Genomic DNA, 25,840 nt, shown 5'->3' on the forward strand with positions numbered 1-25,840 from the left:
GGCTAGTTTTGCAGCGCTAAGCAAAACCCAAAACAAAGCGGTCACGCGATTTGTTACGCAGTCTTTGAACCGGAAGTTAGTTTTTCAACAATGACGAAGCGTTAATTGCACTCACTATAAAATATCATTTCAATCACATTTTGAATTATGTCTCTGTGTGTCAGTCACATGTAGGATCCTTGTCTTAGCGCGTTGCCAATTTGTGTCTCAGTTATTACAGTTTTTCAGTGCTGGCCGTGATAGAACAGATACTTCTGCCTCCGCAAAGTTCCAGCCTGAACCATCTTGTGCGGTCTGGTGACACCCAAGTGACCTGCTTACTTACCACTTATTCGCGTGAAGAGGATTCACACGCAGTCAGTAGTCTAGTCCTAGGGTCTTAAAACTCTCTGATCAAGTCAACTGCGGAATTAAATGCTTTTCGTGTCATCATTTGTACCATAACTTGTGTTTGCCTGTTCAAGTTGCTAAGAACGTTTAATGTGGTATAACCGAATTTACAGACTTTGAGACTAGTTCCTGTTTTTCGCGACGGTCTTATCACACATACGAATCAAAATGTCTTGGAATTTCCGGCCCTTTTTGCTACGCTCAGCAAAACTGAAAAGAAAGACAGGTTTCAATGATGACTAAAAAGTATTTGTATTACCATAAAAGGTCATTTCGTTCACACATGTAAATTGAATTTACAGTCAAATGCTTTGTGCCACTGAATAGAATTGCCACTGAGGCTTTTTACCATCAAAGGAGCGAAAATCAGCTAATATATTGTTATCATAATTTTTTCCAATAAGCAATATCGGATTGGATAATGAATTTAAAAAGGTCCTTCTTTTTTCACGGTATACTGATCATTTATCGTGTTTGGGTTGAAAAGTGAACGGTCTTTGCTTCGTCAGATTTAGACGGAGCACGGTCGGTAACGATCACGAACATTTTAAACGGCCATCAAAGTCAGGAAGAGGACTGTTAAGGTCTTACTAACCAATAGTCAGAGACCATCAAAGTCAAATGATGAACAAAACCTGGGGAAGAATTCGAACCCCTGCCCCTTTAATAGTTTCTGTAAATGGTACAGTGTGTCACTTTGGAAAATCCTGTCCTCTAGCCTCTGATCCATGGATTGTAATCGACACAAATAGATTTACCATCCATGTAAACTGATCGTATCACTGAGTATTTCTTGTCCGGAGATGACTTAGTCGGGAACAGGAAGAGAACTCGAAAGGTAGCTGGCCCCACCCGGCTTTCAGAGTACTGCTAGTGTAACCTGCTTGTTCAACTGTTAAAGTATTTATGTATGTTGTCTGCCTGATCATGACCTGCTAGCCAGAGGTTATTACTTTTTTTATTGAGACCGAAATTCTACCGGTAATGTAAACCGTCGACGTTCTTTTTAATATCAGTTCAGTATTGCTTTAGAGAGCGGACCTCTGGGACCAAGGCTGTCTCCGCTGTCATCGGATTGCACGGTGTAAAATTATAATGAGGTCTATTCTTAAAAGATTGGTTTGGTGAATTGATCAAAGGACGAAACTGAAGGGCGAGCAGTTAGATAAGCGTATTTCTTTGTCACATTAGAATTTTTTAGTATTACTCACGATTAACACAATTCTTGATACTGCTACGAGGCAGGAGGGGCACGGAAAATCTGACCGCCGTAGAAAACGAAGGTGACGGGCTGACAAAATTTCCGGTACAATTTACTAATTGTACATTTTATTTAAAACAGTCCAAATATGGCTACAACAAGCCTGGTAGCCTCACTCGATTTGCGCAGTTAACGAATAAAACACGTGTACTTTGTTGTTGTTTTCGTTCCGGTACTACATTAAAAGTTTCATCACGCCACCAGCATAGACGGCAATGGCGGATATTGCCCCGGGGATATTGCATCACCCAGTCAAAGGAGTTTACGTCAATCGAATCTTAGTTTGTTATGCTACACACGTGCTAAATTTTGAAAAAATGTGTTAGTGCAGTTCTTGCAACTATTTTCCAAAATAAAGTGCCTTTTTGCCATCGTCTGGGTTATTTTTTTATTATTTTTTTTTTTGCGTGATGTTTGCGTTTTCAGTCGTTGTTCAGCAGATGGCATCTTGACATGCGCAATGCAGTTCGGGAGCGAACGTGTTGTCGCTGTAGCGCTGTCGTTGTCGCTAAATTTAGGTGAAGACGTAAAGTATTTTATTTGACATGGTAGAGCGACGTTATACTATCCAGTAGGTATATATTGCTGACCTCAACTGAAAAGAGTCTGTCAATCATCAAGAACCTATAAAAGCCTGCGATTATAGCGTGTTTCAGTGTGTTCAAAGTTGCAGCAGAGGCTCGGAAACAGCGGCCACAAGTTTACGCTTACAGCCAAAGGCTCAGTTTTCTTATATAGTTTTGTAAATCAGTTGTGCAATGGAAGGTATGGAGGAAGGTGTGAATGGAAGTTATCGACCAGCTACTGACTTTAGCTCTCTCCCCGATCCTCCTCAATACCCCGGCAATGGGAAAGATGCCAATGATTTAGAAGTAAAGATTGCGCCTTCAAAGGATGCGATATACAGGAACGGTGAGGCCCAAGGAAATGGAACAGCACCCACGGATGGCGATGACAGGTGAGGAGCGACCTTTTGAAGCAACCAATAGTAAATTTACCTTAATCTGAGGTAAATTAAACTTTCAGCAGCTATAGATTACGTCGCGAAAATAATAACTGTATTTAAAGCAGGCTTGTAGAGCGTGTGAAGTACCTGAGGTTTGCTCAAATGCTATCTTGTTACGTAAGGTCTCGACAAATCTGCAATTTACACGCTTTTAATAGCGGTATGCCAAGCTGGACTTTTGATTTTGTGTTTTGCGTTGAAATGGTGTTCAAGTTTTAAGATTATTTACAGTATGCTTAGAACCTCAGGTATACCGTACTGTATATGTATGTACCCGAGGCTCTACGAGTGCTCGTGTATTTGACTAGATCACCAACAATCTGAAGCAATTTCTTTATCTTTTAGCTGAGCGAGAGATGCAAGACATGCATAATTCGTCTGGGGGCAAACTTGGGCAAATAAAAAAATCTGTAGATCATCTTGTTATGGATCTCGTAGTTCGTTTACCATAAAGACGAGTACACACTCTGTGTTGACAAACTATTGTTTTTGGCGTGTTATCAAAATTAGTTCGTGTTAACCCGTAATTCGTCTTGCGGACATCTTTATACTCGATGAACCATGACACGCATAACAAGATGTACTACAGACTAATGCACAGATGTTTGACCAAGTTTGTTGTAGACAGATTTTTTAGCCTCTAGTGCAAAAACGGTCGTTCTTTGAGAAAAACTCCCTGTCCATCTGTTCACCTCCTATGCTAAGCGAGTGGAAAATATTGTGGATGGTCCAACTCGAATTTTAAGGCAAGTGTAAGCTTGGGAATAATTATTTTATGGCTGGTTTCCCACAGTGGATGCGATTAGCAAATTGAGTAGTCTCTATCTTGGAAAGTACGCAGAGATCTAGAAACAAAAAAGTGGAAAGTGAAACTATAAGGAATATCTACTTTCAATCCACCCAAACACCTTACAAGACACAAACAGACAAGTAAACAATTTCAAGTGAGCATTTTTTCCAAACATTGTTTGTACTTTTAACCTTTAAAAATGGAAAATGTTTTCCACATTCAAATCCTTATAATTAAACAGCTGTCAAACAGTAGCAGGGATTTAGGGCAAAATTGAAGGAGAAAATATGATAGAGAAACATCAGATGGTGTTCAGAGCTTGCTCGCTAATATTAATGGGTGGTGCGAAGTCATTCAACTGTTAAAGCCATGATGAAAAATGGTAAACTTCGAAAGGTCAAACTAGCCCGACATCAGGTCTCTGTGGTGAATTTAGTCATTACATTATCATAAGCATTTTCCGGTATGATGTCAAGAAGGGTAACACAAAACAATATCACACTATCTTTCTGACTTATTCAATTAGCTTTAATGGCGCCAGGAGAAAAGGTTTCAAAAATCTACGAGGAGTACAGTGGGAATAAATGAGGCTGCTTATTAAGCCTTCATGGCATTCTTGTTTTATTTTGTGCCCCTTAAATACATGTGGACACATAAGCATATAGAGACCTTAATTTAGATTTTAGTGTGAGTACAATTCTCGGTTTTCACTGTCACGCCATTGAAAAAAAAAAATCGAAACCATTCCATGAATGAAGTCAAGAAATTGACATGGTATAGAGGATAAATAAATAAGGCTTCTGTCCAAGTGTCAGGTCTGTGCGGCGTTCCATACTCGAGTTATTTGACAAAATGTTCCACGTAAATTTATAGAGCTTAGTATGGAGATGCCATGTTTGTGTCCCTCTGAGGGGCACAAACATGGCGGCCGGAAATACGAAAAAACATCTGGAGTTCACTTTCGCCAGAAAAGAGGTTTGTTTGCCCTTGTGAATTTTCGAATGTTTAGATTAATATTTCTCCTCAAACTTAAACTGTTTAGAATGCTGAAAATCACCTGAAGAGTCATTTTTAAGATACGGAAAAGCTCTGTCACGGCCATCCTCGTTATGTCACGCACGATGAAAACTCGGAAATTGAAACTGTTCTATTTTCAAAAGGAAGCACGACATCGAGCTAAGAAATTGTGAACAGACATATTTTTAGGTAATCTTTTCTTGAATGAAGGTAAAAATTTTGTAGGTCTCCCAGTTTTGAATTCCAGAATTTAGTGACGTCACATGAAAACCAAGAATTAAGTTTTTCCAATAGAGAAAGATTGTTTGTGCGCGAGCCAGTGTCATTTTGGCGGGAAAAGGATATAGCTGTTATCATTTTATTACAAGTGTTTTTGAGAACAGGCGTGACATGAAATCAAGTCCTCTAAACGTACCGACTAGCTGTTCTCGTCTTTTTAAAATAATAAAAGGGCTCAAATTAGCTATCATTCAAAAGAACTGTACATCATGTTTGCTACTCACAAAGAGAAAAATGAAGCCTAAAAGTCTAAAAACTTGAAGGCAAATTGTACTCATACCAGAATCTAAAGGTATCAGTCTTACGTATGTGTACATGTACGTTACATGTATGTAATTTATTAATCACTCCCTGTGGGCTTTTCAGGTCAATTTACATGTAATAGAATAGTAACATACTGTACTTATAAATTTGGCTACTACGTTCGTAAAAAATACCGGCTTTTATCTGATAACCTGGTAGGCCAGGGCCTTGGAGTGTTCTCAACCACCTTGAGGTTGGATTTGCATTTTCAGCCTCAAGGTTCTTGGGGACATTCTAATGAGACTTGAAAGCTTACACAAAGTACCTTGGAGTCGATGCAATGCATGCTTTTAAGCATTTTGCAATGTAATTGATCTGTATTGCTGCATGCAACAAGGCAATCTTTTCACATGGCTGTCAAATTCCCACCAGTTTCCTAGCTGTTACAAGAGGAGAGAGAGACATTTATTAGTTTAATTTATTAAGTCAGTTTTTAGAGCTGTCAATAAGGGTGGGGTTAGGGATTTTCCCTAGCTACAGTACCGACTGTGAGTGGTGACCATGGTTTCTTTCATTGACAGAAAAACAAAGAATTGACACTGCAATAAAGGGAAAAAGATCTTTTGATTGCTACTTTACTCCAACCCACATCAAGAATTAGTGATGACCCTGGCTTTGTTTCTTAAAACCTTTGGAGTGAAAAACAAACTTAAGCCATTTCAATTATGTTTAATAACAATCCAGCAGATGTAGTGCAGAGAAAGCTGGGTTTTATTTGACAAATACGATTTGGCATAATAGTATTATTAATAACAACTTATTTACTACCTTCTTTGCATGAATCTAAATTTCTGTGCGCCTGTATGAACGTAAAACACGGACTTGAAAAATTACCCATGTACAGTACGTACATGTGCGTGGTGTAATTCTGCAAAATTTTAGCATGGTGCAATATTTTGCCATTATCAATGAATTGGTCACAAAATAAAGGATTGGCAATAATTATTCTGTATACAAGCAGCAATACTTAATGATTGCAGTGTCATTTACTTTAACCTTTCATTTTGTTCAGTGCAAATGGAGACAAAAAAGATGACAAAAAGAAGGAAAAAGAAGAGAAACCGCCCACAGTGTCAATGCTTCAGCTGGTATGTTGTCCCTTAACCCTTCTACAATGTACATGTACTTGGAAGGCATATTTCTCAGATGTGATCTGAATCTAATTTCCTCAAATAGTTAGTGTAGTAGAATGTCTAGCAGTGTCAGTGCAAACAAGTGTCAGAAAAACAAAAGGCAAATATGAATTATGGATGCTTAGAAGGAGATAAAAAATCAATGAAATACCGGGTTCCTTTTACTGTGCGCTGTTGTTACCCATCCACCCAAGTTTATTCTCCAAAAACATGCAATATTTTAATGCTTGATTTCTTTCTAACGTCTTCTTTTCCTTCTATTTCGCTATTATATAAATGCTTCTGAATCTCCATATTTTAAAAACATAGCGCTGCTAAATAGCTAGGTTTGGGTGAAATTGCAGTAGATCATGGTGAATAGCTAAATTATATATCTTAATATTTAAGTAGCTCTTTTCAGACCAATAATCATAACATAAGTTCAGCTGAGATAATAGAACTTAGCATAATTATAGAATTGACTAATAATTGTAAATGACAGCTATTGATCTTCTGGTGCCTTACTATAGGGGTCTGCTTATTATTGGGGCAGTTATTGAAAGTAAGAAGATGATTTAATAAAAGGGAGGGCTTATTTCAAAGGGGGCCTAATTGGGAGTTACTCTACGTAACCCAGGGGTGATAAATCAGATCATTGTCAGTGATACTTTCTCTTGCCTTTTTAGTACAAAATACACACAGTTTGAGTTAAGACATGAATACTACATGGCTCAAATGATTAATATTGTTGTTGTTTCCAGTTTCGTTTCAGTGATAAGCTGGATGTTTTTCTCATGTTACTGGGATCTCTTGCGGCATTAGGACATGGTGCAGCAGTCCCTCTTCAGTTCATTATCTTTGGTGAACTTATCGACTCCTTCATTAATTTTGAAAAACCTGGTCAAGCTCCATTTGATCTTGAAGCTGAGATGACAAAATTTGCTCTATACTATGTTTATTTGGCCATTGGAAACTTGGCTGTAGCATATGGCCAAATGGCATTTTGGTCACTGGCTGCCACACGGCAAGTTAAAAGAATGCGGATAACTTTCTTTAGTGCTGTCCTGAAACAGGACATTGGCTGGTTTGACACCACTGATCCTGGAGAACTTAACAGTCGACTCACTGAGTAAGTGTTGTAAACAGAATATTGCATTTAAAAAACAGCTGTTTGTCGCTTTTGTCTGGTTTGTGATTGAGTGCTCGTGGTGTAGTCAGACTGTGGTTCAGCAACTTACACTCCAGCCTTCCATGTGAAAAGAGTTCTAAATGTAATTGAACGCATGGAAACCTGGGCCCAGTTGTTTGAAAGCCAATTAACGCTAATCCACGATTAAAAGTTATCTGAGGTTTTCACCTCACTCCTTAAAAATGTTTTAAAAGCTAATTTTAAGCTAATAAACTGTTATTTTGGGCGGTCGTGGATCTGCGAAATTCAGGTATATCCGCAGAATCCCGCGAAATTCACAAAAACACGCGTAATACCGTGAAATTCGTCAGAAATCCTACCAAATACATGTCGATACAACATATTTGAAACTTATTTTGGCTACTGGGGCTGTTTACTTTCCATAAACTTGCAAATTTATCTTGGAATTTCGTCACTGCCACAAGTAAACATAATGTACCATAACTACTGTACCAGGCGTTTTTAGATTAATGTTCACTTGCAAAAAACTGGGCACAAGAAATGAGAAGACTTTTCGGTGACACTATACAAAGTGGGTAAGGAAACTGCTGTGTGTAGTAATGGAGGCACATATTTAATCATACGTGCAGGACACGATGACACGATCGAAGCGCAACAATGTTTTGACTTCACAAACAGATTTGAACCTTCAATCATGAAAAATCCAACTGCAAAGCAACACAAGACAGCAAGAAGAGAAAAGAAATTTATTTTGTTGCTGTGTTCGGCTCTAAATTGCAGCTGAAAAAGGAGGTTAACCGGCCAGGCGTTTCTGTAAAGCTTTTGCTTTTTTTGACTGGCTCGAAACAAGTACAATTGCTTTGATTCTGAACTGTGTTGGATGAACTATTTTTTTTTTCTTGCCCTGAATTTGACATCCTTCCAATATATCTTTTTTTCTGGAATCTTTCTTCTTGGCTTTTTACTTTGTTTTTCAGCAAAATTTGTCCCAGAAATTCCTGTGAAATTCCCATGAAATCAGCCATTTTCTCCCCGAATTTGTCTCCGCAAATCCCGCGAAATTTGACTTTTTTTCCCCGCGAATTATCAGAAGCCCTGAATACATTGTAACGAAATGTCTAAGTCAAAACTGAGGGACAAAAACCTTTTTGAAGAATCTTTATTGGTTTGTAATTAAACGGGAATCATAGTTCCTTTAATCCAGGATTAGCTTAATTGGGCTTTGAACAACTGGGCCCTGGAGTGCAAGTTGCTGAACCTCTAAAAATTAATATTTTACCCATAAGCAACCTTTTTTTAACCCTAGCTAGACCAAGGGGAGGGTTGGGGGGGGGGGGGGGGCAATTCTGCCTGCATCGACTTTGAACCTGAATAACTTTTTTAATATTATTTTAAGCAAACAGTCTAAAAACTTCAGGACTTTTTTCAGAAATTTATCTGGGAACAATTTGATGTGATCGGGTACTGTTTATTGACTTTGATGTTGCCATGGCAACCAATTTTTTTGAGGCCATTTTGGGATGTCCTATCCCCTGCAACTCTCATTTACCATAGCTGTTAGACTAGTGAAGCTATGTAGAGGGGGTAGGGGGAATCCCCCTGGCCCCAGAAGTAAAACGACCAAAAAAAAAAAAAAGCCTGGTCTAGATAGGGTTGAAGGATGTGCTGGGAAGGGAGCCCAAATGATAATGTTTGGCCAAGAGTCCACTTTTGTCCAGTTTGTGTAATTTGGCTTTAGAGTGGTTATATGTCTGAATTTTACAAGATAACAAGTCTGTTGTCCAAAGTAGAGTGAATTTGGAGAATAATTGTGTAGTTCCAGGAAAAAATCCATACCTTGAACCCCATGGAAGGTCATCAAAAATTCCTAGGGGAGGGGTGTCTTAAAGTCAAAAATTTTAGAAGAGAAGTATGAAGCTAAACTGGAATTTCCTGTGGAGATGGGTACAAAACAGAAAACCTTGCTTGGGGGGGGAGTATATATGGATATGTTCTGGAACTGCACATAATTAATTGCCCAAGTTTTCCCAACAAGCTCTCACACAAGTACTACATACATGTAATTAATTAATAAATAATTATATAATGTATGACATTTTTTCTTTTGTGCAGAGACTTGAACAAAGTCTATGATGGCATTGGCCAAAAAATTGGCATGTTCCTTCAAAACATGGCAATAGTTCTTGTGGGTTTTATCATGGGATTTGTTTACGGATGGAAGCTTACACTTGTCATCATTGCTATTAGTCCACTGTTGATGATAGCTGGTGGAATCATGGCAAAGGTACATGTAACTTACTGTGCAAAGCAAAGCAAAGTAAAGAAAATTTATTTTTTCACGGTTACATCAGATTTAAAGCTATAAGCTTGTGGGGCTGTGTAATCAAACAAATATTTTAAACAGAACAGAAACTCTTTAAAAATCCCAATTGGCAGTGAGGCTTACCATTTGCCTATTTACAAAGTGTGGTCAATGATTTAAACAGGGGACTACCCCCCAAAAAATGCAAGCTGGTGGTCAGAGACAGGACTTGAACCTGGGGCCTTCAGATTACGGGTCAGTGACTCTAACCACTGGAACATTTCGCCTCCCTTTAATGCAGTTTTATTAGACAGATACATGTATAAGTATCAAACTGAAGCTAAATGTATAATTGGAAGAAAAGTGTTCCAACTGCAATAATAAATTTATTACAGTATTGCCTGAAAATATGGACCTATCAAGGCAAGGCCGTACCTTGTCTTTGCCGCCGGTTGTGGCTAGTTGTTGTGGGTGAAAAGACGAGGCATGCTGTGGGAAGGAACAATAAGAACTGATCCATTTTAAACTTAAGTTTGCATCTGCAACTTTGAGTAGTTTTCAATCCCTTTTTTATATGCATAATCGATAAGTGGAATCATCTGCTAAAGGAAATTGCTGAGGCGGAAAATTTGAACACCTTTAAGAACAGACTGAGATGTCATCTTGCAAATTTTTCTAGTGAACAGTAAGTTCCTCTATTGTGTGATGTGTTATATGTTTTATGCTAAGTATTTTAAACTGTTAAAAATATAACAATTTATCACTATGCAGATCGAGTGATCCCACAGAAAGAGGAAAGGGGAAACTTAAACATGTAGATTGATTTACATGCTTTTCAAATGCTCACTTTAACTGCAGCCAACTTATAAAAAATTGAGACCTCTCAGGCAAAAATGTACACTAACAGGGATCTGTTCAAATGACTAAAACCATTTAATTGCTGTTTCCCAGCCGTTCGAATAGCTTCTGCCATCTGTTCACAATAAGCTTCAGCCATTCGAACAGCTATGCCTTCTGTTCACAAAAAAATCTTCAGGCATTTGAACAGCTATGCCATCTGTTCACAAAAAAATCTTCAGCCATTCCAACAGCTTCTGCCATCTGTTCACAAAATTGAAATCTTGGGCCATTGAATGTCACTTCCAATCGGCATCTGTTCACACGAAAGCTTTAGCTGTTGAAACGGCTGCTCCACCTGTTCACAGAAAAATCTTCTGGACCATTATGAATTTTTAATGTTCCTTTGATAGAAATAGAATTGTTTGTGGCCTATTAAAACCGACACTAGAAATAAGTGGCACTGCCCCTTCAAGTGCACCACCATGACAGTTTAACACACCCTGGGTGGTATATCTTTGTGTATATGTAAGTAACCCATGTATCTCTCATTATTGCTTCTAATTCAGAACCATCCTGAATATTAACAACCCTTCTCATGATTTGACTTCTTAGATGCTCTCTTCAGCAACAGCACAAGAGCTTGATGCTTATGCTAAAGCTGGAAGTATAGCTGAAGAAGTTTTGTCATCAATAAGAACTGTTGCCGCATTTGGAGGAGAAAAGAAAGAACTTGAAAGGTAAGCGTAGCTTGGTGTTTATATCCTCAAAATTGAATTTTTGTCGTGAAGTATACAGTGCTGTATAATTATTATTTTTATTGCCCTTAGATCTTTCTTAATTGTTTGACTTAAGAGTGCAATGGAGGCAATTAATGACTGAAAATTGACTGTATGCACCATAAAAGTTGTAAATATGTCATTGCTGACAGTACAGATATACAGTTTATTAAAATCAACTCTTGTGTCACACAAACAGTGATGAAATTGATATTAAAGACCAGGTTTGGTTTTTGAACCCTGTATAGATATTCTACACGTTTGGGAGAAGCACGAGACTTTGGCATCAAGAAAGGTGTTATGTCTGGACTGGGTATGGGGTTCTTCCAAATCATGATGTTTGGTTCCTATGCATTGGCTTTCTGGTAAGTGAATTAACATTGTTTGCACTTACGTTACATTCTTACATGTATGAAGATAATTTTGTAAGACTTGTGCCTTTCACAGGTGCTTTGATATTTATTGACCGCAATCATTTCAAATTCTATTCTTGGACATTAAAGTAGTTGACAGTAAATTGGTGACAGAGGTTGTGGGCCGGTGCCTCAAAGGATGGTTGTGATTGTATTATAATGAGCGGGGTCCTACTGCAAGTCACTGTGATATTTTAGAATAACACCATATTTAGTATGGTTTACTTAGGCCCAGGATACCAGCATACAGGCTCATACAGTGTATGTTGACCTTGCAGTACCTGTAAGCATCAGGCACCCCCCTTGGCATGGTGCCATGTACCTGAGATCCCTTTTAGCCTTTGCCAGTGTATCCCTCGTCCACAAAATCATGTTTTTTTCTTGTCTGTTTTTGCACCATAACTTAATTTAGCCATACGTTGAACAGAGACAATGGCTTCGAATTAGCCAGCATCTATGACACCATCTTAGCTCCCTCGGGTCCATTATATAACCCTTCTTAACATTCAAATTTGCATTGTGGCTAATGAAGTTCGGTGGATCGAAACGAAATATCCCACTTTAAAAAAATTTTCTGAGTACAGAATTTTTATATTTTTTGTATTTTAAAATCATGATTCCAGTGCAGGAAAACAATATTTTTGATTCTTAGCCATACATAGGGGTATAGAATGGTAAAATCCGAGACCCGCCGAGACGCCGAGACCTTCATTTAAAATCCGAGACCGAGACTTCACTACTTTTTCTAAATCCGAGCCCAAGACGTCGCGATGCAAAAAGTGTTTTTTACTAACACTGCCAAAAAGCATAGTACGGCAATTTACGGGCAGAATTTATCCAAGCTTACATGATATGTTTCACAGAAGCTGCAAAAGCGATTGCAGTGTTTAGCCGTTTTTCAAGATTATTGTTTGTTGTCAGTTTAAGACGGTTAATTCAGACTTAATTTTCGCTTGGTTTGCGAGACTGCAAGATTTAAATTTCAAAATGCAAGATTCTGAGACCCGTTTTATTTTTTACGAGCTTAAGATTCCGAGACTCCAGTTTGAGACGCCGAGATTTTGAGACCCGCCGAAAATTTGCCGAGACCCATTATTTTTCAAGGACCATTCTATACCCCTATACATGTTATCTATTTAAAATGAAGCTTAGTTTGGTTAATATCCAGACAGTAACCAGGTGATGTGTACTTTACACTGTAATCTTTCAGTAAATATTATAAATTAAAGAAATTGACCATTTAATTGAAAAAATAATGCTTTTAATCAACAGGTATGGTGCAAAGTTGATCATTGATGGTGAAATTAATGGAGGAGACTTGATCATTGTAAGAAAGTTTTGACATTGGTGCAATTAATTGTTTTAATAATTATTATTATAAATAAAATGGTATTCTTGTTGATCAGATAATTTCGATAGAACTTTCTGCAGATGTACTTCTAATCATGTAACCCAAAGTGTCTTTCATTCAGTTGGTAATGTTGGAGTATTTTAAAACACCATTTTACTTTGTAATTTGTACAATTGTACATGATTTACACCTTTTGAAATGAAATGATTGCACTGGCAACCATGGCCTAAAATTATATTAAAAGAGGTATAATTGCTTGGTACTGAATTGAAAAAAAAAATTTGGAGATGTTTGTTTCTTTGTTTCAGAAGGTTAAGAAATAAAGACAGCAATTTTTGGCATCCATGAGACTTGTTTTTAGATAACTTAATTAACAGCTTTTCAATGTTGCAAGTTACAGTGTTTTCAATTGCTTTATTCAAATAAGACCTAAGCTACATGTAATTATGAGACTACAAATCATTAGTAAAAGCCAACTTATTTTCTTCTCAATTTCTGTCGGCTTACAAGACAATAGTATACATTGCAGTTGTTTTCCAAGGTCACAGCATTACAATATGTTGTTTGTTAGCAAAAATGTTCATCCATGTAGAACAACAACTGTACATGCTAATGAGATTCATGCATTTGCAACACACCAGCTAAGGGTACATGTGTACTAAAGCCAGCATACAATAATTATTATAGGGATAACTTAAAAGTGAGAATCATAAAGAACAACTTCCAAGTTCAAGTGACATGGTACATGTACATATACACCTGTACTTGAATGTTAACTTGTGGTTTACCTTTGTTTTTTATTTGAAATTTTACAAACTTTTTTGGTTGTTCAAGATTATGGTAGTAAACCTGAGACAAATGAAATTAAAAACTAAACTGGTTTGAAAACACCACAACATAAATACTAAGTGTACAATGTATCTTGTGGTGTTCATGCCAGTCCTGCACCTGATATTGATCTGAATGTTTTTTTCTCCAGGTATTTTTTTCAGTCATGTTTGGTGCCATGCAGTTGGGTCAAGCGGGTCCAAATTTTAATGACGTAGTGACGGCCAGAGGAGCAGCATATAAAGTTTTTCATATAATTGACAGGGTAAAAATTTCAGAGTTTATTTTTATGCATGCCAGGCTGATTAATTTTTGTTATGCAAATTGAAGTAAGGTGGCTTTAGTGTTACAAGAACCTGAAAGTGTTGTTGACTTAGTAACACACAATACTGAAGCAAGATGTTTAAGGAGAGTCACTTGTGATGTATGTTGAAGAGCCTTAAGGAGCTTTCACTCGTGTTGGCATATCTGAGTTGGCACACATGGATGTGGTAACAACAGTTTCCAGACATATGCTCATGTTATCAAACATTTGGTGCCAAAACTAGTCTCTAAACTCACCAACTTCTCAGCAACTTTTTAGGATCAAAAAACTTGCATTTGATGTGTGAAGGTTTGCTGGACATTTGATGTTCACTTAAAATGTCAAAGAGAAGGATCGGGAAAAATTCCTGTCAAAGTCCAAGTTGACCAATAACTGGACATTTTGTGAGGTTTGCTGTGAAAGCATGAGCTTGCCAAAATGTTCGCAATTTAATTTGCTAACACTATACATGTAGTTTGCAACTTAAGAGGAATGCTTGAATAGATGTGATACTGGTTTAATTCATTTTGCTGTAGTAATGTCTTTGTTCTCTTATGTTGGCCCATTTGAATTGATTACAGCTGTGTGATATGTATAATGATGTTGTACCTGTTGTGAACTAACTAAACAACCAATTAAAATAATGGTTGTAAACTTAACAGTGAAATTGTTACAAGTAGACTTAAATATTATTAATAATAAATTTTATTGGTATTATTATTAACAGCTGACAAACTGCTTGGGTAAAAATCCAAAAAGATAACTGATTGCTTTCAGAATTAACAAATGAATATTACACGTACTTGCAATGTCAATAATTTTAACATCTATACATGTATACTCTTGACTTAACAGTGATGCATTTATTTAACAGTTTTTGATTTTCTGTTCCTGAAGGTTTCTCCGATTGATCCCAGTTCTACGGAAGGAACAGTACTTGATAATAGTTCATTTAAAGGGGACGTAACCTTCAACAACATTGAATTCTGTTATCCATCACGACCAGACATAAAGGTACTGATCAATTGATCAATTGTCTAGTGATTGGTAACTCATAGTTTTAATGATAATTGGCTAGCAGCAGCATCTTTGCCCATGTTGTTCTGGTACATACAGTAATTGTATGATGGTAGTTGCAATAAGTGGGGGATGCACAATCTGCGATTGAGCGAGGCATGCGAGGCAGACGTATGAGGCACTCAGGTTAGCCTACAAAACACTCCAGTTAGCCTAGAAAGCATTCCGGTTAGCCTAAATAGCACTCAGGTTAGCTTTAATAGTTCCCCTGTTAGCTTAGCAGTTATCAGTTTATGTTGGGGGTTCTTCATGCCTCGCATGCCTCGTATGTTTTGTTCATGCCTTGCACGTCCGCCTCGCATGCCTTGCCTGCCTCGCTGGCCTTACTTAGTGCTGCATGCACATGTATGCTCTGCCCTTCCCCCTAAGGGTGACCTGAGTATTGGCATGAAAGGTATACAGTTGAACCTCTCCACAACGGTCACCTTGGGGACAGAGGAAAGTGGCCGTTGTGGAGAGGTGGCCGTTATGGGGAGGTAGGGATGCAATATGACACCTTTTTTTCGGGAAGTACAACATGTTTATTGTGCCAATTAAGTTCATGCTTACTGTAGCCTATAATGGCAATCCAATCTTAAATAATATATACAGATAAAATACACAATAAAACGTAAATGAATCAAAATGTTAACAAGACGAAACGAGCAAGGTTCGCAACATTCGCTGACCGCCTGTATTATTGTAGACAATTTATGCTTACTGCAGCATATAAATGGAACACAATCAAAATACGTATATCATTAAAATGGATACAGAAACGTAACGTTCCGGAGACAAATGTCGATTACTGCATCAACTTATAAAAAAAGGTTTTGTTTTTACAAAAAAGAGCTGTACAGTGGCCGTTGTTGAGAGGTTATTTTGGCAGTCGTAGAGAGGTTTAAACAAGAGGTAATGTATGGACTGTCCGCCGGGACAAAAATAGTGGCTGTTGTAGAGTGGTGGCCGTTGTGGAGAGGTGGCCGTTAGTGGAGGTTCGACTGTACTTGTTCTTGAGGGTAAACTTGTGGTTAAGGTTGATCGGGTTACCAATGCGGAGGTATGGTGCCTATTCCCCATCTGCCATTGCATATCTACAGGCGTAAGTGTAGAAGTGTAAGTTAAATTGCAATGGTTGCATCTAACATGATTAGACATTAACACTTACTGTCATTGTGGACTTAGATAAACAGGTTTACAAAGTCCTTGCGAAAAAAGAAATATAAGTATTCGCACTGCAGGATTGTTATCTTTTAGCTTCATTATGATTATCACTTGTACATTTTGCCATGAAAAATAAATTTTCATTTTTAACCTAATTAGCATCGCTTCAGACATTGAATCTTATTGTTTTTAAGTGCTGTTGTTTGTTCCATAGATTTTGAATGGTTTGACGCTGACAATAGACAGTGGGCAGACAGTTGCTTTAGTGGGTGAGAGTGGTTGTGGCAAGAGTACAGTTGTCAAACTGTTACAGAGATTTTATGACCCTGCTGGTGGCAAGGTAAGGTTGATAACTACCGGTATGTCAACAGCAGCGTTAAAGGCTATAATTTTATAGTCCTTACTGTCTGATTTTTAGTAATGTTTAGTTGTTGTTGTTTTTTTTTTGTTTGCAGTCTGTTTTTAAATGTTTCACCAGTGTCTTTAACCCCCCTGTTTACCTCTATCAGTTTGGGTTATAAACATTATTTTAAGCATCCAATTAACCTTACGTTGATGAGACACATAAATGTACTGACATGCATGGTTTTGTTTATTCCGTCATCAAGGTAACTGTCGATGGTCATGACATTCGCAGTCTAAACTTGAAATGGCTACGTGAACACATTGGTATTGTCAGTCAAGAGCCTGTCCTTTTCGGTACTACAATAGCAGAGAATATTCGATATGGCAAAGATGGCGTGACACAAGATGACATTGAAAAAGCAACAAGGATGGCCAATGCCCATGACTTTATCTCAAGGCTCCCACAAGTAAGCCAGTGACCATGATTGATGTGTTTTAAACTTTTTTCTTTAGCCATAGAAAGAATTATTTTGTAACTCTATGATAGTATCACCATAATTATTGCAGTTACATGTGTGTAATGATATGTGCACTGAGTGGATGAGTGCAATTCATGGAGTACGTACCATAAAAAGTTTTGTTTAAGGAACTTATTGTTTACCAATTTATAGGGTTCAGAATTGGGAGTGCAGCTTATCCACAAAACCATTACACTGTAATTAACAAAACATGCATAAATCCTCAAGCAAGGGCAATTAAATTACTTTAAATAGTAAGGCATAGCTTAACTTTTTTCTTTTTTGGCATCATACAGTTCAGAAACAATTCTAGTTCCATACATACATCCCAGTAAATGAATTGTATTTTTTTGTTTGTTTAAATTTTAAAATAATAATTCCAGGGTTATGATACTCTTGTTGGTGAACGTGGGACTCAGTTGAGTGGAGGACAGAAACAGCGCATTGCCATTGCACGAGCTCTTGTAAAAGATCCAAAGATACTGTTGCTAGATGAAGCAACCTCAGCTCTGGACAGTGAAAGTGAATCAATTGTACAAGCTGCATTGGATCAAGTGAGTTGCATGTACTGTACATGTATGTATTAGTGGTGGGATCAAATCAATTCTACTCTACACATATAAAATATCATACTAATGAAAACTCTTTGTTAAATACCGGTAATAATGTTTTACAGCGTAGCTCCAATCATTCTCAATTATTAGCTAATTAATGTAAATGAATTCTCTTACATGTAATTCTAGTCTCTTTGGTTTCCTTAGCTGTTTCTGTTACTTAGTATTAGTTTAGAGAATTAATTATCATTGATTGTGTGGGTATTGTTTCTTTGGTGACCATTTTCTTCATTTAATTGTTCCTAGTTTCTCTTGGTTCAGGCTTGGGACCATCTGAGGTGCATGAGCTGAGTCCGAAATGCTAAATTGATTTTATTTGTTTGGGTTATCTGTTAGGCACGCCAGGGTCGTACAACCATTGTGATTGCCCATCGTTTGTCAACAGTCCAGACTGCTGATGTTATTGCAGCTGTTCAAGACGGTGTTATTGTAGAGAAAGGCAGCCATGATGAGCTTATGCAAACTGATGGAGTTTATCACCAGTTGGTTACACTGCAGGTACGTGAGTAATACAGTGCTTTTACTTGTGAGTTAATGACTATATATATTGACTAATGAATTTTGGTTACCTTTGTGAAGCAAATCAACAGCAACTATAAGGATTAGTGCTATTAGCTTGGGCTTTTTATTTTGGACTTCCTGAGCCTGGGGGGTGGGTCAGGGTGTGTGCACACAAAGTTCCCCCCTCCCTCCCCCTCCTTTGTGCCTTAAAGGGGATTAAAGCTGTGGCAGTATGACGTAAAGAGTACATGTAAAAAGTACATTGCAAAGTGTAACAAAGATGTCATGTGACGTCAGGATTATACACGGTCACTGCACTATCTTGGATCTGGATTCTTGCTTTTCTCAATTCTCTAAATCACCAGAAAACTGTTCAAATTGACCAAAAAATTATCAAGACTAATGAAGAAAACCTAAAATGGTATAAAAAATGTAAATATTGTATTTTTACAGAGAACGATGATTTTTGGCTTGCAAAACATGTTTCGGCATGTTCAAATGTCATTGTCAGTTGTGTACAGTTGAGTACAGTCAAAACTGCACTGTCTTATAATTATATCTCAGAGAGTGATAGGTTATATTAATTGACATTAAATACTTATATGACAGTGATACATACGGAGATAAGTCTTACATGGACAAGGACAAGTGAACAATATTAGGTGTTTCCCACTTTGTCTGTGTAACACCTCATTCCATATGCGCGACTTATTGTCTGAATGAGAGTAAATCTACACACATTGGACTAGATTGAAGCTTCTTTAATACAGAGAAATTAAAACTGTAAATGGTTTGAACCCAGGAGTCATGTCATAAGTACATAAATTATGATCATTCGGGTCAGTGTAGTCATGACAGGGACTGTTTGAAGTGACATTGACTGGCATTTGGACAACTTTAGCGGAGGTCATCATCTGCAGGGTCTAGAGCAAAAAGTAACTTAATTCACATATTAGGGCACCAGACTGCCATACAAGTTGTTGCTGTTGCTGGATCTTATGGCTTCATGTGTGGATGAAACATTTAAGAAAAAAACATCACACATCCTGGTAGAACATCTGAAGAGAGCAGTGTGGCCAAGCAGAACATTTTCACTCCTTTGTAATGACATCTGCAAATGGTTAGACTTTCTAGTCTTCTCCGATAAGGGCGATAAACCGTAGATCCTGTCTCACAACACTTCAATGTTCATAACCCTGTGGGATGTTAAAGAACCCACACACTAATTGCAAAGAGTAGGACATTGAGTTCCCTGTGTGCTGGTCTGGTCTTTGTGCTATTTCATGATTAGTAGTAATGTTAACCCGCATTTGAATATATGCATATAGAACTGTTTTGATCTTGTGAACATTTTTGCAGATCTTTGAGCAGGAAGAACAGCAAGATGAAAATGATGATGATAATGTTGAAGAAGGTGTCGAAGAAAAAGGTTTGACAGTTTTCTTGATCTGTTATATATAATGTTATGATTTGGCTTGTGTAATATAGTACATATTACCAACTGAAGCTAGTTCAAGTATTTTCTGGTGTAAGATTATAATAATGGTGTATTTTTGTGAATTTTTTTTTAATTGTTTTTGCTCAAAAGTCTGAATTTTGCTTGTGGCCTTCAAGTAATCAAAGAATATTGGTCTGTTTTTTTTTTATTATTATTTACTGGTTTGCACCTAGTCATCAAGAAAAATGAGGCCAAAATGTAAACTAATTAAAATTTCTTTTCACTTCATATCATCCATTGAAAATAACTTAGTAATCAAAGAATAACAGACACTTTGGAGTTAAAATTGAAGCTCAGAGCAATGTTCTTTGATTAAATTGAAGGCCACAGGCAAAACTTTGGGCACTTTTCATCAATACAAAATTTACTTCTCAGTTTTAAGTAATTAATTTATTTTTAGTAAATAAATGGATTGTGTTGCAGAGTCAACAGCGGCAGCAAACTTTATGCGCAGCATGTCACGCATGTCAAGTGACAGTGAACATGAAGATACTGAGTTTGAAAGGAAGCTGTCTGTTAGAGCTTCACGCCGATTATCAGCCAAGAGAAGAGGAAGTTCAGCATTAGAGAGAACCAAGTCAGGCAAAGCTGAGGTGCATTCAATAGTTTTCTTGTTTTAAAATGACTGCAGTGTAAAAAGCAAGGTGTTTCTGTTACCAAATTATTGTCAAACGTAAAAATGCTAGGAAGCTGAAGACAGCTTTAGTGAAGATTTCTTTTGTTATGCAGTGTTAGCTATTTTTGAACCAAAATTTTATTCGAGAAAGAAATTCAATATAGATCAACACAGAATTGGAAGCTTTTTTCAGAAAGGTTCCATGATTGTAAAATTATGTATGTACATAGCGCTCAGAGATAAGAAAGTAAGGGTGTTTAGGTACACACAGATTTGGAAGCTTTGAAAATAAAATGATGACACATGTGATAAGTAGCACTGGAAAGCTCACAGAAAACTGAACCAGACAAAGAAATAAGTGATATGTTTATAAGATAGGGTTGCTGTACAATTGCAGACTGAAGTAATTTTCATCTGGCCCTAAATTCCGGATCAAATTGGAATTAATTTTGGAAATGTTAGTTTTTGAGGAGAGGGGGACACTGGACTACCTGGAGAAAACCTCTTGAAGCAAGGATAAGAACTAACAACAAACTCAGTCAACCCACTTATGATGCAGAGTCCTGGAATCAAACCCAGGCCACATTGGTGGGAGGCGAGTGCTCTAACTACTGCGCCATCCCTGCTCCACAGACAAGCATAATTCCCATGACCATAAATAACTGTGATTGTACAGTAATGTGCTGTTATTCAAACGCAAATAATTGAAGGGCTAGGTGGAAAAAGGGCATAATTACCGATTTTGCCTTGAAATCTTAATTATCTGAATTTGCCCTCATTTGGCACAGTCAGACTAATATTATTATTGTGTCTGAAACATTCCATATTTACGTAGTGATAATTAGGGTTCAAATTCACCCAATAAGCTTATTACTCTCTAATAAGCTTATTACTCTATCAAGCCTAAAAACTATTTAGCATGTACAACTGAAGTGATGCTTCAAACATGATCACAAGTCTTGAGGTCAAAGTAGAGTGTTTCGTGAAAAAAAAAATTGGATTGTAAAGGCCAAATCTGTTGCCACTTCTGGCCTTTTTTCACCAGGACATTCAATTGATAGCTGTGAAATCAATACTGATTGCCTGATATCTGATTTAGGTTCAGAAAGACAAGGATGGCAAAGACAAGATTTTAGAAGAAGAAGTGCAACCTGCTCCATTTTTCCGCATTGTTAAGATGAACAAACCTGAATGGCCGTACTTGCTTGGGGGAAGTATTGCTGGAATGATTAACGGACTGTTCCCTTTTGCATTTGCATTGGTTCTGTCAGAAATCCTAAATGTAAGTAGAAAAGTATTGCAGGGTTCTATATTCATTAAGCCGCCTGTAATATGAACAGGGAACTAGGTCTTGATTTTTGTTATTGAAATTAATAAATAATACTTGTAAGGTATAAACTCTTATCTACAGTGGAGTTTGATACAACAAAGTGCCAACAGACCAGGAAAATGTGTTTGCTATAATGGGGGTTTGTTATGCCACTTATACTTGTGCCAAAGCATATTGGGTCTTTGTTAAAATTAATATACAGCATGTAGGTTTTGTTATGATGCTTAAAAAGAAATTTGTAGCTTTCTTTTTTTTTATTTTCCTGCAAAAAATGGCAAACTCTGAAAACTAAAAAAATATGCAATTTTATTGAACGATGAGTTCTTTATTCATTGCTGCAAAATTTCTAGTTAATTACATTAAAAAAATTCTATAACTACTGTACTCCTTCTGCAGTCTTACATAAAAAAGGTAAAGTCACACTAGAAGCCTAAGTGGCCCATATGGCCGGAACTTAACCCAGTTCCTTTAGCATGAAGCAACTAGAAGTATTGCTACTCCATCACAAGGTTACCCCTAGCAGTGTGTTGCCGGTACCCATTTATACACCTAGGTGAAGAGAGACAATGGGAGTAAAGTTTCTTGTCTGAGGAAACAACACAGCAATGAAGAGACCAACCTGGCCTCCAACCACTGACCGTCCGATCGAAAATCTGACGCGCTACCGCGCCTCCACAGTTTTATATGTCCCCATGTTACCTTGTTAGTTGTTACCAGCAAGAGCTGGGAAGCTGGAGTGTTGACTGTCAATTTGTGTGGTGCATGGCCTTATAACAAAATTCCTGTGATGGTGTAGTTGGATATGGTGTATGTACTGATTGTTTAATGTTACAATGACTACATGCATGGTTCAGAGGAGCTTTCATCATCCCTAACTGTTTTGTTCTTGATCTGCCTTAGGTCTTCACTATGAATGACAAGGACAAGATGAAAAAGGAATCTGAATTCTGGGCTCTCATGTTTTTGGCTATTGGTGTTGCGAGTTTTTTTGCTCAGTTTATCCAGGTAATTTTAAAACAGTAATTTGTTAAGTTTCCAAGGGTCTCTGATTATATATCTCAAGAATAATGCATCAGTCAATTTCAGCGCTTATCCTCCCTGGCATTGGTTTTCACCTCACAGCACTACAACTGTCGCTTCCTTTCATTGATAAGCTTATTGGCAAAGACAATAAATTTGTGTTAACTTTTCTATGGAGGACAAAAATGAGATAGTAGATCCTTAGAAGCAATGGTCACTGGAGCAGTGCTGAGAAGTAACACATCTCAAGATGCAGTTTGGCCCAAAGTAGCTTTATGCAGTTGGTAAATTCGTGTTATCAAATTCAATTGTGCATATGTGCTTCATACATTTCCCATTGTGCATGCTGATAACGTCAGCAAACAAATTTCCCTTTATACAACATTTAAACTAACGCGTTGAAAATGTTATAAAACAATAATTGTTTTATAACATTTTCAACACGTTCATGCGTCAGCTGTGTGTTCATCGAGACATGAAACACTAAGGAAGTTGGAGAGCACTCAGGAAGCTGGAGTGAAGAGTCAGTAAATGCATCTTTCGTGCTCTCCAAACTTCCCGCATGCTTCATATCTCGATGAACTTAACTGTACCGTGGCGCATTTGTACAGCTTGTTTGGTCCTGCCGTGAGCTTTGCTTATTGCTAATGCCCAGGGGTCAGCTGTTGGAAATGAATGATTCATAATCTTTCAATTATGGATTTTTACTACTAGTTAGAGGAGGATGATTTATACACGCACAAACTACATGTAATGAACAAATGAATGTTCCAACTCATCAAGTATTTTATCTCATTCCTCACACATACTTGTCCTATAATGTCTTTATCACTAAAGGTGCACTATAGGCAAGGACTTCTGAATATCAATTACATATTTTCCAATACGTTTTTGACAATTTCCAAGAATTATCTAGCCTGGGAGCAAGCTCTCGGGGATGAGGAGGGGCGAGAGCTTGCCCGCAGGCTAAGAATCATCCAGTAAGGCGAATCCGGATTTTTTGCTCAGTCAGAGTTCAGATCCGAATTAAGTCAAAGGTCCCTGTCCCGGTCCCGGGAATCGAACCCCGGACCGTTCACTTCTAAATCAGTGCACTATTCCACTAGACAACATGTCCAAGACTCCTAAAGGAGAGATTAATTTTTGTATTTATAAGTTGTTCAGGGTGTCAAACTAGCTCGCACCCATGGCGCTACGATTTTAACGGTCAAATTACTTCGGACCGCCAAAAAAGAATACGTGAATGGGCAGGGAACATTGTCGTTTTTTCTCCTTCCATTTTGGGCGAAATCCCTGTTGACTTGGATGACGATCTCAAATTTTTTAGTTTACAAGTTTACGACTGATCGAGCGAGCGTGCAAGTGATAATTTGCCCACAAGACGATAACTCGTTCATTGCGCATCCGAGCATTTACTTGTTAAAAATGGCTGAAGAAACCCAGATATTTTGTAAAGATTGGTGAAGCCGTCCATACAGTAGTTTCCTGAAGGAGATACGGAGGTGTTTCTGCTGTATCTAAGTTTAAGTACTACAATTTTGCCGTATCAAACTATTCAAAACTGTGACAAACCCAAAGAGAATTCCATTACATGTGGCTCTTTAGATACCATGAAACATGTAGGAGCCTTCTAGTTTTCTTTCTGACTGTATTCTTTGTGGCAATGGAATATATGGATATGAAATCAGTACACATATTTGAACGGCAAGTGAAAGATATGAATAAATTAATGAATGACCATTGCAGTTATATACCCATGGATCAGGTATATTAAGAATTCTTAATATGACCAGCTCCCTGGCAGTTGGCTTGATAGCTCAGTTGGCAGAGCACTGCACCGGCTTTGCACAGGTCATGGGTTGGAATCCCGTTCAAGCCTGAATTTTTTCCGGCTTTCTTTTCGCAACTGCTTAAGTGGCGTAGTAACTGCGAGGATCTTTCTTCTATTTGATCTTTCATCCGCATGCAGTTCAAAATATATGTTTCATATGTTTCAACTGCTTAAGTTGCGTGAATAACTGCGATGATCATTCACTTATTCATAATTTTTATGTTTTCTTTGTGATCAGATACAGGATTGAAGCAATTCTGTATACACCATACATTCCTGTTTTAACAGGAGCCCAGGTCTGATTTAGACATTAACGTTTTTCATGTCAGAGTCTTTGGTTGTAACCCATCTATACGCAAAACCCGTAAACGGTTTTGTGAAGCAAAATAATATGTTGATTTGTTTTTCTTAAGAGTGCAATGTTTGCGAAGTCAGGGGAATTGTTAACTTTGCGACTGAGGAGGAAGGCATTTGAGTCCATGTTAAGGCAGGTCAGTATAATCATGTAAATTTTAGGAGGTGATTTGGCAATGTGTCAATCACTTTTCAATACTGTGATTTCCCCCAGTTGCTGTTGTTTTTCATTTTGAAGTTAATTTGTGTTAAATGTTTTTCGTCATAGTTGTGATACATAAACTAGCTACTGAAAAGTATTGGTATTTATAGTATTAATCATTTTAAATGATTAACACTGGTTTAAAAACCTGTTTCTCTCCAAGCAATGCTACTGTTGTTAAGGGAAAATAGTTCAGCCCCTGATTCATATCATCCTGATATTCTAGCTGTAAGCATCAGGACAACCTTCCTTCAATTTAAGAACTTCAGCATGAACATTTTTTGATATAACCTCATCAATTCTGTTGTTGTTCATTAGGATATGTCATATTTTGATGATCCACTTCACAGCACTGGAGCTTTAACTACAGCGCTATCAACACATGCCTCAGCTGTTCAAGGGGTACGTATGTTAATTTTATGTAACACTTATTGTGTGACGAAGGCTGTAGATATGGTGTATATCGGTAAGGTGCAGTGTATATCCATAGAAAATTACTGGACAAATGTACAATTGAAATTAACATCTCTAATATATGGAAAACAAATTAAGGATTTAAGTTGGAATTGTTTAAATGTAGTGGCTTTCCCAGATTAAAGCGTCGTGCTGTGAGTCAATTACAGTATTTCAGTTTTCCTCTGCACCTGTTCCAGTGCTGCTAAGGTTTAA

At 37.5% G+C, this 25,840-nt stretch overlaps 1 protein-coding gene across 1 annotated transcript in view; it reads left to right on the forward strand.

Annotated features, from left to right (window-relative positions):
* Positions 1–2,132: 2,132 nt before the first annotated feature.
* Positions 2,133–25,840, forward strand: part of LOC146484183 (ATP-dependent translocase ABCB1-like) — a 32,995-nt gene continuing 9,287 nt past the window's right edge. The window contains exons 1-19 of the mRNA XM_085104976.1: positions 2,133–2,609; positions 6,059–6,134; positions 6,920–7,287; positions 9,421–9,592; positions 11,063–11,187; positions 11,475–11,591; positions 12,912–12,966; positions 13,970–14,083; positions 15,020–15,136; positions 16,557–16,682; positions 16,951–17,154; positions 17,589–17,759; positions 18,156–18,317; positions 19,680–19,749; positions 20,242–20,411; positions 21,534–21,716; positions 22,665–22,769; positions 25,029–25,106; positions 25,490–25,573. Coding sequence (XP_084961102.1) covers positions 2,410–2,609; positions 6,059–6,134; positions 6,920–7,287; positions 9,421–9,592; positions 11,063–11,187; positions 11,475–11,591; positions 12,912–12,966; positions 13,970–14,083; positions 15,020–15,136; positions 16,557–16,682; positions 16,951–17,154; positions 17,589–17,759; positions 18,156–18,317; positions 19,680–19,749; positions 20,242–20,411; positions 21,534–21,716; positions 22,665–22,769; positions 25,029–25,106; positions 25,490–25,573 — 2,697 coding nt within the window. The 5' untranslated portion in view covers positions 2,133–2,409. The remainder of the gene's footprint in view (positions 2,610–6,058; positions 6,135–6,919; positions 7,288–9,420; positions 9,593–11,062; positions 11,188–11,474; positions 11,592–12,911; positions 12,967–13,969; positions 14,084–15,019; positions 15,137–16,556; positions 16,683–16,950; positions 17,155–17,588; positions 17,760–18,155; positions 18,318–19,679; positions 19,750–20,241; positions 20,412–21,533; positions 21,717–22,664; positions 22,770–25,028; positions 25,107–25,489; positions 25,574–25,840) is intronic.

The sequence above is a fragment of the Pavona decussata genome, unplaced genomic scaffold (assembly GCF_977016875.1).
Source record: "Pavona decussata unplaced genomic scaffold, jaPavDecu1.1 SCAFFOLD_36, whole genome shotgun sequence".
Classification (NCBI taxonomy): domain Eukaryota; kingdom Metazoa; phylum Cnidaria; class Anthozoa; order Scleractinia; family Agariciidae; genus Pavona; species Pavona decussata.